The 16,910-nt window shown below is 41.9% G+C and overlaps 1 protein-coding gene across 3 annotated transcripts; it reads left to right on the top strand.

The window, feature by feature from the left end:
• Positions 1-2,254: 2,254 nt before the first annotated feature.
• On the top strand, positions 2,255-15,818 carry GATA2 (GATA binding protein 2). Of its 3 annotated transcripts, none has more exons than XM_070933617.1 (5): positions 2,255-2,483; positions 3,854-4,477; positions 7,550-7,692; positions 13,657-13,782; positions 15,040-15,818. In XM_070933617.1, exons 1-5 carry the CDS (start codon positions 2,255-2,257, stop codon positions 15,337-15,339), a joined length of 1,422 nt encoding a protein of 473 aa, XP_070789718.1. In that variant the 3' UTR covers positions 15,340-15,818. The 3 variants fall into 3 exon arrangements, with proteins under 3 accessions (XP_070789718.1, XP_070789717.1, XP_070789719.1); XM_070933616.1 differs by having other exon boundaries at positions 7,547-7,692; XM_070933618.1 differs by having other exon boundaries at positions 7,547-7,696; positions 13,676-13,782.
• Positions 15,819-16,910: the final 1,092 nt, after the last annotated feature.

Below are 16,910 nucleotides of genomic sequence, written 5' to 3'. Positions count from 1 at the left end.
ATAAAATAACTTAGGTTTGATTTTTTTCTTTCTTTTTTTGGACCTGTAAATGGCTTGATTTCCTTTGATCTTACTGGGTGCAAGAAATTGCAGAACAGCTATAAATTCCAGTTGGTTTTGTGAGTTTACATAACACACAAAAGGCTGTTTTCTGAAAGATTTATGTTTTCAAAGTAAATCTGGTATTTCTGTCTGAATCAAAATATTAAGATTTTTTTTTAAAAAAATCAGAATTATACTTATTTATACTCAAGATTCATACCTATAATTACTTCCAAGTTGACTACTTGTGTTGTGTTTTCTACTATAAAGTTATTTTGTATTTCAAATAAGCAAGGCCTTTCTTATCATAAATGCTACGGCTGGCTTCGGAAGAAAAAATACACTTCAGTACAAGCCTGAATGTATTTACTTCTTCCACACAAATCACATTTGTGTCTAGGTAAGAGGCTCATGAAAGTTGCAATTCTAGAGAATGAAATAATACAAATACAATGAACTACCTATTACAACTGGGAGAAAAGAAACTGGACACGCACAATACGATTCTAAAGTTAAAGATATTCCCACCTTAAACACTAACTTCAAGTTTCAGCTGTGGTGTATTTTCATAAACTACCCAACAGAAGTGTTTGACTTAAATCAAGCCCATAAATGAAAAAAAAAATCCCATTTTAAAATGTTGGGTCGATAGGATTTTTTTTGCGGGGGTGGTGGTGGAAGGAAAGGGTCTCTAGCAAATATTCTGTTTTTCAAACTGGGGGATATTTCGTAAACTCCCTATTCTCCTATCCTTTGCTCTGCCTCCCGGCGGCACCTGGTGAAATATCTTTGCCCTGAGTCTTAAACCACCACCCTCAAACCACTTGGGGTTATTTAGTGCCCGCCGCGGACTTTATAAAACTTTGATATGGGCCGGGGACAACAAAATCCTCTTTTTGTTTTGTTTTTTGTTTTTCTTTTTTTTACAAGAAGTTCCTCTGATAGAGGAGAGAGCTGGAGTGGGCTATCTCAGAAGTTATGGCAGAGAGAAGTCGAAAAGGCAGTGGAGGGTGGGGGTGTGTGCGCGCGGGGTGGAGGTGGGGGGGTGAGGGCGGGGGAAGGGGGGGTGGCGAGCGTCTTTCTCTTTGGCGGGTTCAGCACTTTTTAGCTGTTTGGAGCAAAACGAGGGAATGGATTTTCTGGGGCCAATCGCAAGGCGAGACTAGACGCCGAGCTGCTGATTGGCTGGACGGAGGTTCTTAGCCTGTGCGTAGCCCCTAGTTCATGTCTACTGAACTGAGTCCAGCTGGCGCCAGAGCTGACACAGGATGCTTTGGGGATGTTACAGAAAAGGCCAGAATAAGTGGAGCTTGCCATCTGAGTAAGAGCCTCCATCCAATCCTCCTCTCTCGCGCTCTCCTTCGACTCTCCCTCCCACACTAATTTTTTTTCCTTTTTGCATTTTCATCCTCCAAACAATCATCCGTCACCCCTCCCCCCCACCCCCATTCCCCCCCACCCCTCCCCCCCGTTTACAACCTAAAGAAACTTTTCAAACATTTGGAGTTCGAATTCAGTCTGCTTGGAAAGATCTCCTTGTAAGTATGTCTGATGAGCTGAATGCGGGTTGGTGGGGTGGGGGGCGGGTGGGAAAACGACGCCTGGTTTTTATTTTGCAGAAATATAAATGCTTTCCCAGTTTCTTAACCCCTTTAGGATTCTTTTGGAAAATGTCAGCCTGAACTCCTTTGTAGGCAAATGTAAATCAAAGATCTGCCTTCTGTCTCGTATTGTTATGGTTAAAAGAAGGTCGTTCTGGCCGTGTTATTCACGGCAAGGGCAGCCTAACGAAGATGCAAAGGCCGGGTTGGGGGGGGGGGGAATAGAGTGCGGTGGACGCCATGGATGGGATCGCTTTCGCTGTGCTCTGTGCCTGCTTCCCCTTCTTCCGCGTTTCCCTGAGTCCCTGCCGCGATCTCTTCAGCGTAACCCCTTCCAAAGGCCCGCCGTGTACTCATCCTTCCCTCCTTCTTACAGGTGGTGATCCCAAGACGTGTGGCAACCGGAACCTCTCTCTCTCCGCAGCTTCCCGTCCTTCAAAGAGAGACACCTTTTCTTTTCTTCTCCCCTCCTCCTTCCCCTTCCAAGGCCACCTCGCAGCTTCTGAGAGCTCTACGATTTTAAGCCAAACGAAACTAAAGGCAAAACGACTTGGGGTTGGAAGGAGGCGGGGAGGGGGGGCTAGGGGCGGAGTGGGCAGAAACCGACCGAAATGGAGGTAGCCACGGACCAGCCACGCTGGATGGCCCATCACGCCGTGCTCAACGGGCAGCACCCGGAGACTCATCACCCGGGACTGGCTCACAACTATATGGAACCGGCGCAGCTCCTACCTCCGGACGAAGTGGACGTCTTTTTTAACCATCTGGACTCCCAGGGCAACCCGTATTACGCCAACTCGGCCCACGCGAGAGCCAGGGTTTCCTACAGCCAGGCACACGGTAATTTTGCCCCCCCCTCCTTCTCGCTTCCCGTTTTCTGCTTCGGCCTCCTCCTGCTGATTGACCTCGGTGGAGAAGCGTCCGGAAGGTTTCCGGGCAAAATGCAGCAGTAAGAGAGAAGAGAGGGTGAGCCAGGGTGGGCTTTTCATCCTAGGGGGAAAAAAAGAAAAAAAAAAGCCTTAGCTCGTCAGTTGGAGGGCCGCTTTTAACTGACGGCGGGGCTGGGGGTGGTGGGGGAGAACAGAAAAGGGAAGGGACGTCCTTGTGCGTGGAGGAAGAGAGGGTTATTAGAGGCATTTTCGCAGCCGCAAGGCAGGCCCGTTTTCCGGATACGAAGATCTTAGCCTAATTCGAAACACTTTTTAAACGTTTGTCCTTTTGTCAGTGGCCGTATAAGAACTGGAAGGGGGGGGAGTTTGCCAAGAATTCAATTTTTGTAAAATTGGAAAACAATCGCAAAACAGAGTGTTCGTAATAATGCCGCCTGTCTGCAAGCCTCTTTGGGAAGCAGCAGCAAGCGGAGTGGGGGGGGGAGCCGCCTGTTCTTGGCTTGTCAGCCCGCTCGCGTTGACGTTTTACTTCCCTCCACGTTCCAACTAAGTTTTGGCGTCCGATTGTGGAGCAGTGGGGCGATATAAGACGCCTGCCCGGCTCTGCTTTCCGTCACTTACGTTTGATCAAAAGTGGGGGGGGAGGGGAGGCAGCTGAACCGGGAGAGTGGGGTGGGTGGGAAGGAAAGAGCCAGCGGACAAAGCAGTGGGTGGGATTCAGCCAGTTCGCACCACTTTGGGAGAACCGGTTGTTAACTTCCTGAGCAGTTTGGCAAACTGGTTGTTGGAAGAAATCATGAGGGCAGAGAACCGGTTGTTAAATTAGTTGAATCCCACCACTGGGACAAAGTATCCATATTTGCATACTTTTCTCCTAAATCCCCCACTGATTTCCCCGAGGAGGCCCTACTAGATGGCTTTTTAAAGCCGGCATCTTTTTTTTTTTTTTTTAAAAAAAACACGTTGTGCCTGTTTTGTTTTTTTGCGTGAGAGACCGCAAAGAACTGGGGGGCCCGCGTTTCAGCCCTCTCCCCTCCGCGGGCTCAAGGGAGGGCAAGGAAAGGGCAGCTGGGCCGCTGCCTCCTTCCAATTCTGACCTGCGTGGGTGATTTGGGAGCAGATCTTCACGTTGGCGGGTTTGGGACGGACAGGTCAAGGGGAGGGGGAGCGCGTCTGCTTGTCTACCAAGCCCTGCTCCAGCATGAGGGAAACCTTTGAGGGGTGGGGGTGGGGGAAGGGAGAGGCGAGAGTGGGAGACAATCTTTTTACCTCAGGCTTTTGGCCTGCCTGGCTGACTGGCGCCTTTTCCTCCTTTCCCAGCCCGTCTGACCGGCGGCCAAATGTGCCGGCCTCACTTGCTCCACAGCCCCGGCTTGCCTTGGCTGGACAGCGGCAAAGCGGCTCTCTCGGCGGCTCACCATCACAACCCGTGGACGGTGAACCCTTTCACCAAGGGGCCCTTACACCCTTCGGCGGCCGGCGCGCCGCCCGGCGCCATCTCGGTCTACCCCGGAGGCAGCAGCTCCGCTTCGAGCGCCGCCTCGGCCTCCTCGCTCACGCCGGCCTCCCACTCCGGCTCGCATCTCTTCGGCTTCCCGCCTACGCCGCCCAAGGAAGTCTCGCCGGACCCCAATGCGGGCAGCAGCGCCGCCTCGCCGGCCTCCGCTTCGGCCGGCGGCGGCAGGCAAGATGACAAGGAGCCCCTCAAGTACCAGGTGGCCCTGGCCGACGGCATGAAGATGGAGAGCGCCAGCCCGCTGCGCAGCAGCCTGGCCGCTTCCATGGGCGCCCAGCCGTCCACGCACCACCCCATCCCCACCTACCCTTCCTACGTGCCCGCCGCCCACGACTACGGCGGCAGCCTCTTCCACCCGGGCAGTTTCCTCGGGGGCCCCGCTTCTAGCTTCACCCCAAAGCAGAGGAGCAAAGCCAGGTCCTGCTCAGGTAAGACCGCTCTCCCCCCTTCTCCAGCCTTTCTGAAAAGCCTTGTTCAACTCGTCCTGCCTTCCAGTCGCGGGTGGAGGGTGGGGGGATGGAGAGTAAAAGTTTTTCTGGTGGGAATTATTTAATTAATGCCACGTTGGAAATCGTTTTTTGGCATCTTGAACCTTGGCTGCCTGCTTGCTTTTGCTGTCTCTGGGATAAGTGTGGCATAAATGTTGTAAATTTATTAAATTCCCCTGTTGCAAATAACAGCCATCGATTGTTAATAACAGTTGTAGTAATATAAAAGGAGGGGCCTGAGAAGGGGTTTTGTTCTTCCTTGTGAACTGCAGGACTCGGGATTTCTTCTGTTTTAGATCATTCACAAAATAAGAATTGGAAAATATTCCAGGAGGTGAAAATCTGTACACGTATTTAATAAGAGCAACAATTTTGATTTAAATAATTTAGACATGATAATATGGATCATGTTTCTTTCCAATTTAGAAAATACTAGCCCTCTCCCCAAATATATTTGACTAATGCAGTAGTTAATTTTTTTTTAATATGCACGCACAGACAAACACAATCTGAACAGAACTGAAATGAATGCTTAACTACTATTCTCTATTCAGTTCTAGTTTAATAATTCCAAATAAATGAATCACCACTTTGATCCTGTAACTGTAATAATCTAGGGAGATAACAATCATGATTGCAAGTATTAGTGGGCTTCTGGAGCTGGGTCATTTCTTCAAAAACTCTCCTTGATGTGTAGTTAAATACATTAAAGGATAAGCATTAAAAGCTTTTTTTTTTTTTTAAATGGCCAGTTTTAAAATTTCCTGATCAGATTTGAATGGATTTCCATATTCCTACATTTTTGTGAGAATATGTAACAAAATTAAGTTATCAGTAGTTGTTCTGAGAATGTGGAGCACAAGAGCATTTCCAGTTTGTTATCTTTCATAATTTTAGTTTTTGCTAATTAGTTGGCAAGCCAGGTCTCTCTTTTTGTTTCAGTCTCTGATCTCCATAGAAGTCACTCATTGCTGAGCCCAAAAGCTGCCATAATCCATGAAAAAAAAAAAAAGACATACAAAGTTTGTAGATCAGAATTATGCAGATAAAAGAGTTTATATTGGTAAACCTCTTAATGCAACCCCATGAAAATCTGGGGCAACTGAATTCATTGGAAAAGCCTGATGTGCCTTACACTCTTTTGGGTGGGATCCCCATTACTGAAAATTTTAGTTAATTTGTTAACTGCTTAATAAAAATGAACTTTATCATAGATTTCTGTTAACTTTCAATAAAGTTCATCTTCATTAAACAAGGGACTTTATACAGGCTCAGCTGTTAAGGACTGAAATTTACAAGCTCTTTTTCTTATAACTTGTACAGAACTTTGCTTTCTCCAGATCATACAAAGTTCAAACATAGTTTACATAGGACTGCAGGCTTCCAAAGTACCTTTTAAATGATAGTTTAAATGAATCTAATAAAACGTGAGGAACATCATATGTCTTAGTTAACTCCAGTTCATCTGTTTGTTAAACCTGCAACTTATTTGCCTCTCTATCATTACCTTTACAGACTTCAAGCCAAACATGCTCTTAGATTTCTTTTTAAAAAGACGATCAGTGTAATAAATAATACTCACATGAAACCAAACTTAGAATATTTTATATTAATTTAATGTTGTAATGGCTTTATCAGTAAAGATGAAATTTATTGCGATATCAAAGAAAAACAAAACAAGATACCTTTGCACCTCTTTTCAACATGGCTAGTAATTCAGAGACGTAACTACTTTTAGGAATGTTGCAAGAAAAGTACAGTACTTTTTGTTGCGTCTCTGTTTGGATCACCCTCTTTAAAGAAATTCTGGAATTTTGTTTTATATGCAACAGCGATAAAATACTTTTTTTTTTAAATTGGCTACTTTTATAAACTGCTCTCCATTGCAATAGGAATCGTTGGGAAATTTGGTTACAACCTTCCTCCCACGACTTCTGTTCTCATTTGCCATAGTCAACACTGTTTATTAGATGTAGAAGTTTCCCTACATTTTGTAATGGAGATCCTGTCTTGTAGATAAAACTGGGGAAAGTTCGTGACCATTTAATGTTTTTGTAGGAGAAGCAAGACTCACGACAAGGCGACTCCTGCAGCTTCCTGCTTAAGGAGGGACAAAAGCTAGGAACTCCTGGCTTCACAGAGGTCCCTCATTTTTCACTCCAGCCAGGGCTGTTTAAAAACCACCCACTCCATAGATTAAAGGAGACACAGACACAGCTGAATTTAGTATGGCCAGCTCAAGTTACTGCCAAAGTGTATTTCCTCTGCATTAAATACTGTATGATTTGCATAAGCTCTGCTCAAAGAATTTCCTTGCCCTCAAACAAATGAACTTTTAGTTAATATTCTTACCCCCCCCATCCGCCCTCTCCTTTTAAAAAGAGACTCCTGTTGAACAAGCAGCCGTGTTTAAGCATTTTGAGCCAGATCAATCTTAAGCCCATAACAAAGAGAATGTATAATAAATTAGATTTTGGATACAAGGGTATATGGAATGCCCAGAAACAAAAGTGAATTCTGCTTCATTCTAAAGAGTGCAACATTTCTAAGAAAGAAAGAAAATAAAAAAGAATTGGGCAAGCCAGAGGAAGAGAATTTTTCTCTAACCCCAAAACATTAATGAACAAAGATTGTGTATTCTTGTTTCAGTTCCAATATTACTTCTTAGATGTTGGAGAGAAGAGAGAGGAAAGAACAGCTTATGACTCTACATTTTTGGAACAGGGTCTGTTTTCTCATGTGGCAGCTGTAATAAAAAATACCCCTGTCTAGGTTAGACAGCGTTATTGTTACATGAGAAAGCAAATGCTTGAAAACTGCATGTCCCTACCTTTATTGTATGTACTGTAAATGTTGTGTCACTGACCTGTCTTTTTCCTCCCCTTTTAAATAAATTGAATAATAACCTGCTGTTTTGATATCTGGAATCTACCTAAATGGACAATGCAAAAAGCTTTTGTGAATTTGTTTTTAAAGAAAGAAATCCGGTTTCTTCGTGTTTCCATTTAGAAGGCAGAGAGTGTGTCAACTGTGGAGCTACTGCTACCCCTCTCTGGAGAAGAGACGGTACCGGGCATTACCTGTGTAACGCCTGCGGGCTATACCACAAAATGAACGGTCAAAACCGACCTCTCATTAAACCTAAGCGGAGACTGGTAGGTGCCTGTTTCTCTATCAGGTTCGGGGCAAAATGGTTTCATGGGACCATCCCTGCATTTGAAGGAAGAGGGTACAACTTGACCCATCTGTGGGATTCAGAACTTGCATGGAAGCTAGACACTCTCTACACATGAAGGCTGTGTCACTGAGAGGCCACAGAGTAGCCTAGGAACAAATGGCTAGGATCCCACCCGTAGTAATTTACATGCCAGGATATAAAACAATAGCTATTTCATATGGGGATATGTATATGCTTTTGTATACTCTTAGTATACTCTTGACTACAGATTTAGAAGTCCTGTGTTTTATTGCCCGTAAACAATCTTATGAAGTAGGCCGGTGGCACAGACTTATACTGCCTCGCATGCTTACGTTCTGCCTGTCTGTATCTTTGCAGCACATTCCTGCCTGTTTGAGAGTTACGTGCCCAATTAAATCGGCCTACTTCTTCCTGTGCATTATTCTGCCTCTTTTATCCAGAAAAGACAGCTTTAATTCATTTGACCTTTTGGACAGGTCAGATGGACGCTCAAACTGAAAGAATCACTTTTGCCTGCCTGCCCTCCCAGCTGAAAAGTACAAAAAGTGACCCAAAACAGAAAGTATTAAAAAAAACCATAAAAATAATAATAGATGAGTCAAAACTGGTTCTGTCATTATTTGGATGGTTTTGTAGTCAGAGATTCCATGGTAAAACTAACATTAGCCTTCTTTAGAAGCGATCCTCCGATTGCCCTTTTCAAGGGCTGATTATTTTTCCATGGAGTCACCTATACTTTGTATTTTCATTTCAGGGTTGTTGATTTTTTAATTTTTGAAAAAAATGCCGAGCTCCTGGTAGTAGTTTCCTATCCGGATATCTGTATTCTGAAGATAAGGAAACTTTGTGTATCTGTTTCCTGGCTCTAAAAGCTTTAAAGAGTTTCTATAGGCAGGCCATGCTATTCAGGCCGTCTGTTTTGAAATTGCAAATAGGCTCTGCTGTACAAATATTTGTTTAAAAAAGGAGAAAACACACACACACACACACACACACACACACACCAATGTGATTTAGGGGGACCAAAAATGCCCTTGCTCTTTGGCAAGGGGCATTTTTTCCAGAATGATTATAAGGCTGAAGGAACGGTTCTAATGATCTAATGCTGAGACAGGATGCAAAGGATTTTGAGGGTCAGAACTTCAAGCGGGCAATTGTCTTAATGACTTACTTTTCTTCTGAAGTGATTGACACAACTAGAAAAATGTTAAGATAACAGGGAAATGTTATTGTCTCTGACAGGGCAAACTCCATGCCAGACTAAACGGGATAGGGTGCAGCATTAAGGGCCAGTGTCTAGTAGGACACTGGAATAAGAAATAAGGAATCCCAAATATGCAAACATAGGTTTCTCTCTCTTTTTTCACAAGTATGGCTTTTAGCAGGTGAGTTTCTAGAGGTATTTGTGCGTGTTAAATTTTGGATCAGAGAGAAGGCAATTTTAATTCCAATTTAAAAGTTGGAACAAATCAATATAGTCATCATTCTCTTGTCCGGTGAAAAATAAGATGCATTTTAAAACCTGATTTTATCTTGTCACATCTTGAAACAAGAAAAAATTGAATAGAAAGGGGACTATTCATATATATCATACTAAGCCTATAGCCTAATAAAAGAGAATTATCCTATTCTAGCAGGAGCCTCATTGCTTCAATTGATGCACTAGTTTGGCATCTGTTAATTCAGTGTTTCCAACTTTGGCCACTTGAAAATGTGTGGACTTCAACTCCCAGAATTCCCCAGTCAGCCATGTTGAAGTCCACACAGCTTCAAGTGGCCAGGGTTGGGAAACACAGTTTTAGACTCAGAAGTTCCTGGCAGCAGTAACCTTTTATGGGGTTTCAACAAGAAAAGGAAGTATACTTGACTAGTTTAGGTATCCCCTTTTCTTAAACCTTGTTGCATTTCCAGTGAATCAGCTCAGTAAGAGTTTTCTGGCTTACAGTCTTGCAGATTGGCAATAACTAGATCAGTGGTACAGCACATTTTTTTTCATGCAGACAGTTGGAGGTTCAATTCTTGGTAAATGAAAAAAAATTAGTTAGATGCACGGGAGAGCTTTTTCTCAGGGTCACTTTGGTATTTGGAGTAGACTAAACTATATGGACAAAACAGATGCAACTTGTTTTAAGGCAGCTTTTTACAAATGGCATCAGAAAACTCTCTTAGTTAACAAAATGATGTAATTGCGGCTTCTCCAGTGTATTCCTGGTCCCATTTAAAAAATTAAAATAATAGTCTTTCTTCTTGTTGTTCTTTATACGCCAATTAGTTTCAGTTAGATTTATGTAGAAGAATTGTCCGCAAGATTGTGTCTGTTATTCTCTCAGTTATCCTTAAAAGTAATTTAAATTCTGCTACTTGACATAGATGCCACATTCAGCTATACTGAATTTTTAAAGGGTCAGTTATATTCTACATCCTTTTAATGTGTGTACTAGTTACAGTCATTGATTTTCCTTTCTTACTGTTGAAGTGTATGATTCTATTATATAAAGTTGTACACAGCCTGGATTAGTGTGAGTCCCATTGAAACCAGTGGGACGTCAGTAATAGTATCTGTTGAAGTAAAGGAATATCTTTATACATCTCTTATTATTCTTGAATTTGTAAAAGAAAGTTGTGCAAGATTAATGAAAAATTGAATGTGCAAGGTAGATAATTATAATGGGGGGAAGTATTAATGTGTAGCATACATAGTAAATTAGGCTCTCTTAATTGCCTTGTGCTTTCAGATTTGTTAGACTACAATTTCCATAATTCTCAGACATGATAACCATTTTTAGACTATACATAGTATTAATTGTCTTGTAGTGGAGATTGGACAGAGTATTAACAAAGCCTGTTTTATGGGACTCCAAATTTAGATTAAAGAAAGCACTTTCACCACATTTATTTGTGGACACTTCAGCTTGCTACATCCTAGGCTCTCTTCCCTCTTCTTCATTCTGAGATTTTTGAAAATATTAAGATTTAAAATTGCATAGTTCGCATGCTTTAACACCAATAGCAGAAGGACAGGCTCCATCTTTATTTTCAAGAATGCGTCTTAGTCTCAAATAAAAAAAAAAGACGAGTTGTTGCATAATTGGCGCACTATTTGGCAGTAACCCTAGCTGCTCACAAAAAGGGAGGTAGTAAACAGTGGAGGAATTTTGAGAAATGGAACTTTTAGATAGGGTTGGTTGCATTCTGGTGATTTGGTACCTTATATCTGGCTGTTTCCCCCTTTGTAGTAAATCAGTGAAGTTTTCTGAACCAAATCACTAAAATTCTTCCCCTTTTATGATAATGCCCTCACCATTTTCTCAAGGTTAGAATGAACCCACCAGCCTTTATACTTGGGCGTCTGATCTAAATGATGTGAAATATTGGTCTGATTTCCCTTCTCAATAAATCAGGGTTATATAGTGGCTAGCGGTATTATTGCCTGGCTGCTTCCAAAATCAGCAGAGAAATTAATTTGATTTTAAAAGACCTCTCTCACAGACTAAATATTTTATGTGAAGAAAAAGCATCTATATTTCCACATACTGCCTCAAAGGGGGGGGGGGCAAAAATATTTCCTGAAACAGGAATCCTTTCCTACCAAAGATTCTTTTGTAAAAGAGAGGGTGCATTTTCTTCTACTCTTAAAAACTTCTGAAATGACCCTATTGTTTTCAGGGTTATGGGTCACTCCGCCAAGAACCAATTTAAAGGGGAAAGGCATTTTGTCTGAATGTAAATCTTACTTTCATGTACAAAATCAGTCCCCCCCCTCCCCTTTAGGGCCAAGTGAAAATTAATGCAATTCCTATTGGAATCCATAGCAATCTTGCCACATATTAGCACAGCAATGTATTATTAGTACAAGTCATTTATTTAAGCTGCTCAGAACTTCAGCCTCAGTACAAAGATTTATAGAACAAATGAGCTAATCAATAGATGCTGCTGTTAGGCTGGCATTTGTTTGCTAAAGCGTAGCAAATTCATGGGGGCCAATTTCATTTACTTCTTTTAAGATACGAAGAGACAGTTATCAGTTATATATTAAAGTGAAAGCTGTAATACAGCTGTACCCCCACCATCTTTACAAATATGGTAGTTATGTGGAAGAAAATATACTGAACTCTTTTTCAGTGTAGCATTATAGTTCCCTATTACTACAATCGGGTTGCTGAGGCAGGAGTGTTAAGTACCGGAACAAGTAGCCTAAATATTCCAAATCCTTAAATTGCAAATTATTAAAATTAAATAATTAAATTTGTCTTTGAAAGGATTAAAGTCTTTTGGTCCTTATTAATCAGAAACGGGGCATTTACATAGAGTTTAATTTACCTTGTTTTTATGAGTGATGGTGAAAATACACTCGCTAATTAAAAGTCTGATATTTGTAATGGTCTTGGCATTTGAATACGCCATAAGAATAGCAAACAAATAAATGCAGAGAGGAGTTAGAGGCAATGAGACAATGCAATATATTAACATAATTAAGGTTCTGTACCTTGTAATGAATTTAAGGACTCCTGACTAGAGAGAGGAACCTCATAATCACATCAAGCAGTCATGTAGATGTTCAACAGAAGGGCAAAAAATACCAAGCCCTGAGGCACTCCACAAATGAGGAACATAAGCTTGACCTCTCCCCATTAACATTGACTACAGAAAAGGAGGAAAACCACTGCAGTGCTGTGCCCCCACTCCCAGACCCCACAGTTAGGATTCCTAGGACCAGTGACAGCCTCTCATGGGAATATATCACCGCCTCCTTCAAGGCCAAAGGAATGATACCCTCTGTCACCTTCACATAGATCTAACTGCAGGTCACCTCCTAAACAGATTTAACAGCTCAGGGGGGACTGGATCTCAAACACTGGAATACTTTGCTTCTAGTTCTGTGGACTGTCCATTACTTCAGGAGGCAGAGATTCAAATTCATGCCGGATAAACTCAAAAACAATGCCCCAGGTTCCTCAGTCCAACTCTGAGTGTATCTGAGAATTTATCCGCCAGTTAGCCTGAATATTCTTCATAGTGATCCTGTAGGTTTTCTTAAGGCTCCTCCTCATTTGAAGCAAGATTCTGTTTTGACATTTTTATGTCCAAATTTCCTAGTTAAGGGAACTACTGTAGATTCATCCGTCCTTAGCTTTGTGTTCTGCTGCTTTAAGCAGGTTTTGCCTCATCCAGTTCTGAGGCTGGCTGGGAGAAAATGAGTTAAAATGATGAAGTGGAATAAGAAAAGGGAAGAGTAGTTATCTGCAGAGTTCAGCTACTTCAGCTACTTGGCCTACATATTCATTCTTTTCCAAGTTCCCACTCTTCACGTGTGATATAATAGTTTTAAGAAGTTGAATTAGAATTCTGGGAATTGTAGACCCAGTATATCTGGAGGGCATCAGAAGTGGAGAACGCCAATGAAAAGAATATCCCTCTACAGGCCTGATACATAAATAGTATGTACTGTAGGTGGCTGACAGACAGGCTCTGTCTCTTGATTTTTAGATGTGTTCTCACTTAAAGAACACCAACTTTCTCTGATTTCCGACATAGCCCTGAGTTCTTCATGCATAGCTGTAATTTACTATTCATTGGCTAGTTGACTTCCCCTGCCCATGTGCAAAGGATGAGAGGACAATTGCTTGGAAGGGGAGTGGGGAGACAGGATTTCTGTAAATGCATAAAGCTATCCAACACTGGCAAGAAAATGGGGACGTTGATAAGCTGTTATGATTTTGAGTTGGGTGTGGAATTCACATTATCCATCAAATAGTTCATGTATGTTTGAATGACACAGCCACAAAGCAAAATAAAAAAGACTGAGAACTTTAAGAGAGGGTGGCTGAATATTTAATATTTAATTTAAAATCAATGCAACAGTCAAAACCGAAATAACATCTTCTCCAACATCTATCTATTTATTTTCATATTTAATTAGTCAGCTGCTAGGAGAGCAGGAACCTGTTGTGCTAACTGCCAAACTACCACCACAACTTTATGGCGACGTAATGCCAATGGGGATCCAGTTTGTAATGCCTGTGGACTGTATTACAAATTGCACAATGTGAGTATTTTCTTGCCTTGTGTCTTCTTTTGCTTGCTTAGCTGAGATTGATGCCTTAACTGCCTGCTGTCCAGTAGCCTTTGCATTCATTGCAAAGGGACCTATTGAAAAAAAAAAACTAACTCTCTTTAATGTTCCCCGGGGAAGTCATAATCATTCTTTGTTGGCATAGTGATGCTGGGTTCAATAACATTACAATGTGTTAGCTTGGCTTCTAAAGCCCAGTTAATCTAGGCAAAAGAGAGTTATAACTCACAGTTATTGCTAAAGCATATTCATTTCTTCCCTACTGTACCCAAGTAATGCAGAGGATATTTAAAACAGTTTTGTATATATATCTCTCTCTATTTTCTCAGGTTTTCGCGGGTGTTTGTATGTAGGTCTTTGGTTATTCGGGTCTTCTCCCACGTAAAATTGGAAGTGTCTTGGCGACGTTTCGACGAAGTCTCATTCGTCATCTTCAGGCTGGTGTTCTCGGCTTCGTGCTCCTGGAAGCACGAAGCCGAGAACACCAGCCTGAAGATGACGAATGAGACTTCGTCGAAACGTCGCCAAGACACTTCCAATTTTACGTGGGAGAAGACCCGAATAACCAAAGACCTACATCTCTCTCTATATATATATATCTCAAGGTGAGGGAGTTTTAAAACTCCAGGTATGAAGTCAATGTGGAAATGTGTGCAGAATATTCTCTGTGTATATAGATAGAGGTAGAGATACATGTGCAAATATGAAAGGCAGTTTGATATAGTAGCTACAGACACTGGATTAAAAACAGAGATTATGAGTTGTAATCCAGCCTTAGGCATCGAAGCCCCATGAGAAGTTTTGGGTCAGTCACACTTTCAGCCCTATGAAGGCAGAAGTAGCAAACCACTTCCAAAAATATTGCCAAAAACCCTGCATGAACCCTGTCTATATAGTTGTCAGGAGTCAAGTTTGTATGGGAGTCAACCCCCATACAAATTATCTAAGGATATAGAGGTGATTTATTGTTAAAGAGCCAGAGTAAGGGAAGGAAGAGTGAAAGCAATCTGATCATACTTGATTTTGATGTGTTTTTATCCAATAAAGTTAAGCTACAAAACACAAGTTGCTGGGAGAACAAAGTGAGAACTATATAATGATGGATTTGGGGGAGGAGGGCACAAAATGTTTGCTGCTCAGAGAAGATTTAGGGGGTTGTTCAAATATTTTTCTTTTTGCAGAAAAAATACCGCTTTGCTTGCAGGAGCCTGATTTTCTCATTTCTTGCAGGTGAACAGGCCACTGACCATGAAGAAGGAAGGGATTCAGACCAGAAATAGGAAAATGTCCAACAAATCCAAGAAGAGCAAGAAAGGCTCTGAATGTTTTGAGGAACTGTCTAAATGCATGCAGGAGAAGTCCTCACCTTTCAGTGCTGCTGCCCTGGCTAGTCACATGACACCAATGGGCCACTTGCCACCCTTCAGCCACTCTGGACATATCCTCCCAACTCCTACCCCCATTCACCCATCTTCCAGCATCTCATTTGGGCATCCACATCCATCCAGCATGGTCACAGCTATGGGATAGAGTTTAATGACTCTCACAGACTTCCAGAACTGGGCTTGGCCTAAGAGGACAGGAAGGAAAGACTTTGCCCAGGAAAGAAAGTATAAGGAAGAAAGAAAGGAAAAGGGGATCTTGTTCCAGTAGAATTCAACTCCTAGTGCTAAATGGAAACTTTGCAATGATGGGTCTTCTGCAGAAATGCTTAATGGTGCCTGTTATGCACTTTGCTCCCTCAGGTAAAAGGAGAAAGAGGAACTCATCTGTTTGATACGATACCTGCTTGTCCCAGTGGAAAGGAAGGGTGGCCAAAGTAGTGAAAGAAACTAGAGCCAGCTTTCCTTTCTCTTTGTTCATTACTGTGAATATTGTAAAGCGATTAACCATCTCCTGAAGCAGAGGAAGTTCAGTAGTAGCCACCTTTGCTGGATTTCTACCATGGATTGTGTTTTGTGGGGAGGAAAAATGGACAACTTTATTAAAAAAAAATCTACTTTTTAAGGAACCAGTCACATAAAAAAAAATAATTATTTATTTTGCTCTTGTGCTCCAGAAAGAGCTTCAAAACTCTTGCATGAATTTATGGATTTTTTATTTTATTTTTATTTTGTTTAAAGAAACATGCAACCTAGTAGAAAACAGTTTTTCTAATTATTATTTTTATTGCTTAATGGCCACATTTTTGTTTCTCTTCATTGCTGTTAGATTTTTTTTTGGAAAGAAATCTAGAAAGGGGATGTGTGTGAGAGAGGGAAGCGGTTGGCTTTATCATTGGTTACAAATAGCCTCAGGCATGGATTATTCAGACATAATTTTTGCAGTCTCTTTCTCAGTGTGAATATCTTGATGTAAAAGTGTGGCATTCTACAAGACAGCAGATACACTGGACAACTGGCTGAAAGGTTTTCCATAGGGAACAATCTTGTTATGGCTGGAGAGTAAAATAAAGGGAATTCCCACCTCAAACCATTTGCCTGTCCTAAAGGCCACCTCTTTGCTCTCTGGATTGCAAGTCAGCATAGATATCAGGTAGCTTCTCATAATTTATTTCATTGCCTTAGCCCAGACTTCCCCAGTTTGGCATCCTCTCCCCAGTTAGGCTACAGTTACTGTCTCCTCAATCAGTATGATTCATGACTATTCCATTAGAAAGCAAGGACGTCCCAAGACATCTCACTGCCAAAGGCTGAGAAGAGATTACTCTCCTCCCTATTTAATGCAGAGGAGCTAAATGAATCAGTAGGTGGGCCTAAACAATAATGTGGAGCTCCTTTCATGGCTCAGTCTGCTGGGTTGAAAATCTGCAATAATATCTTGCATTAGAACCCACAATTTCTTTTCCGAGGCATTTCTCCCATTCAGGTTTATGACGATTCCCTGTATTATGCAAAAACAGATTGACATGGTAGTGAACTATCTTACACAGACCAGACAAACCCATGCCGGCCATTGCAGCAGCTATATTCTGCAGCAGCTGTCTTCTGCTGCTTTCCCTTTTTCTTCTGTAAAATTGTTTAACAAGGGGTGCCAAGTACTGAACCTTGAAACCTTTGACAAACAAAATATCTATGCTGCTAGGTAACCATCGCCCTTTC

Source organism: Pituophis catenifer, unplaced genomic scaffold (genome assembly GCF_029215685.1).
Source record: "Pituophis catenifer annectens isolate HBS135680 unplaced genomic scaffold, rPitCat1.0.hap2 SCAF_2, whole genome shotgun sequence".
NCBI lineage: Eukaryota > Metazoa > Chordata > Lepidosauria > Squamata > Colubridae > Pituophis > Pituophis catenifer.
This window is presented reverse-complemented; position numbering and strand designations above follow the sequence as displayed.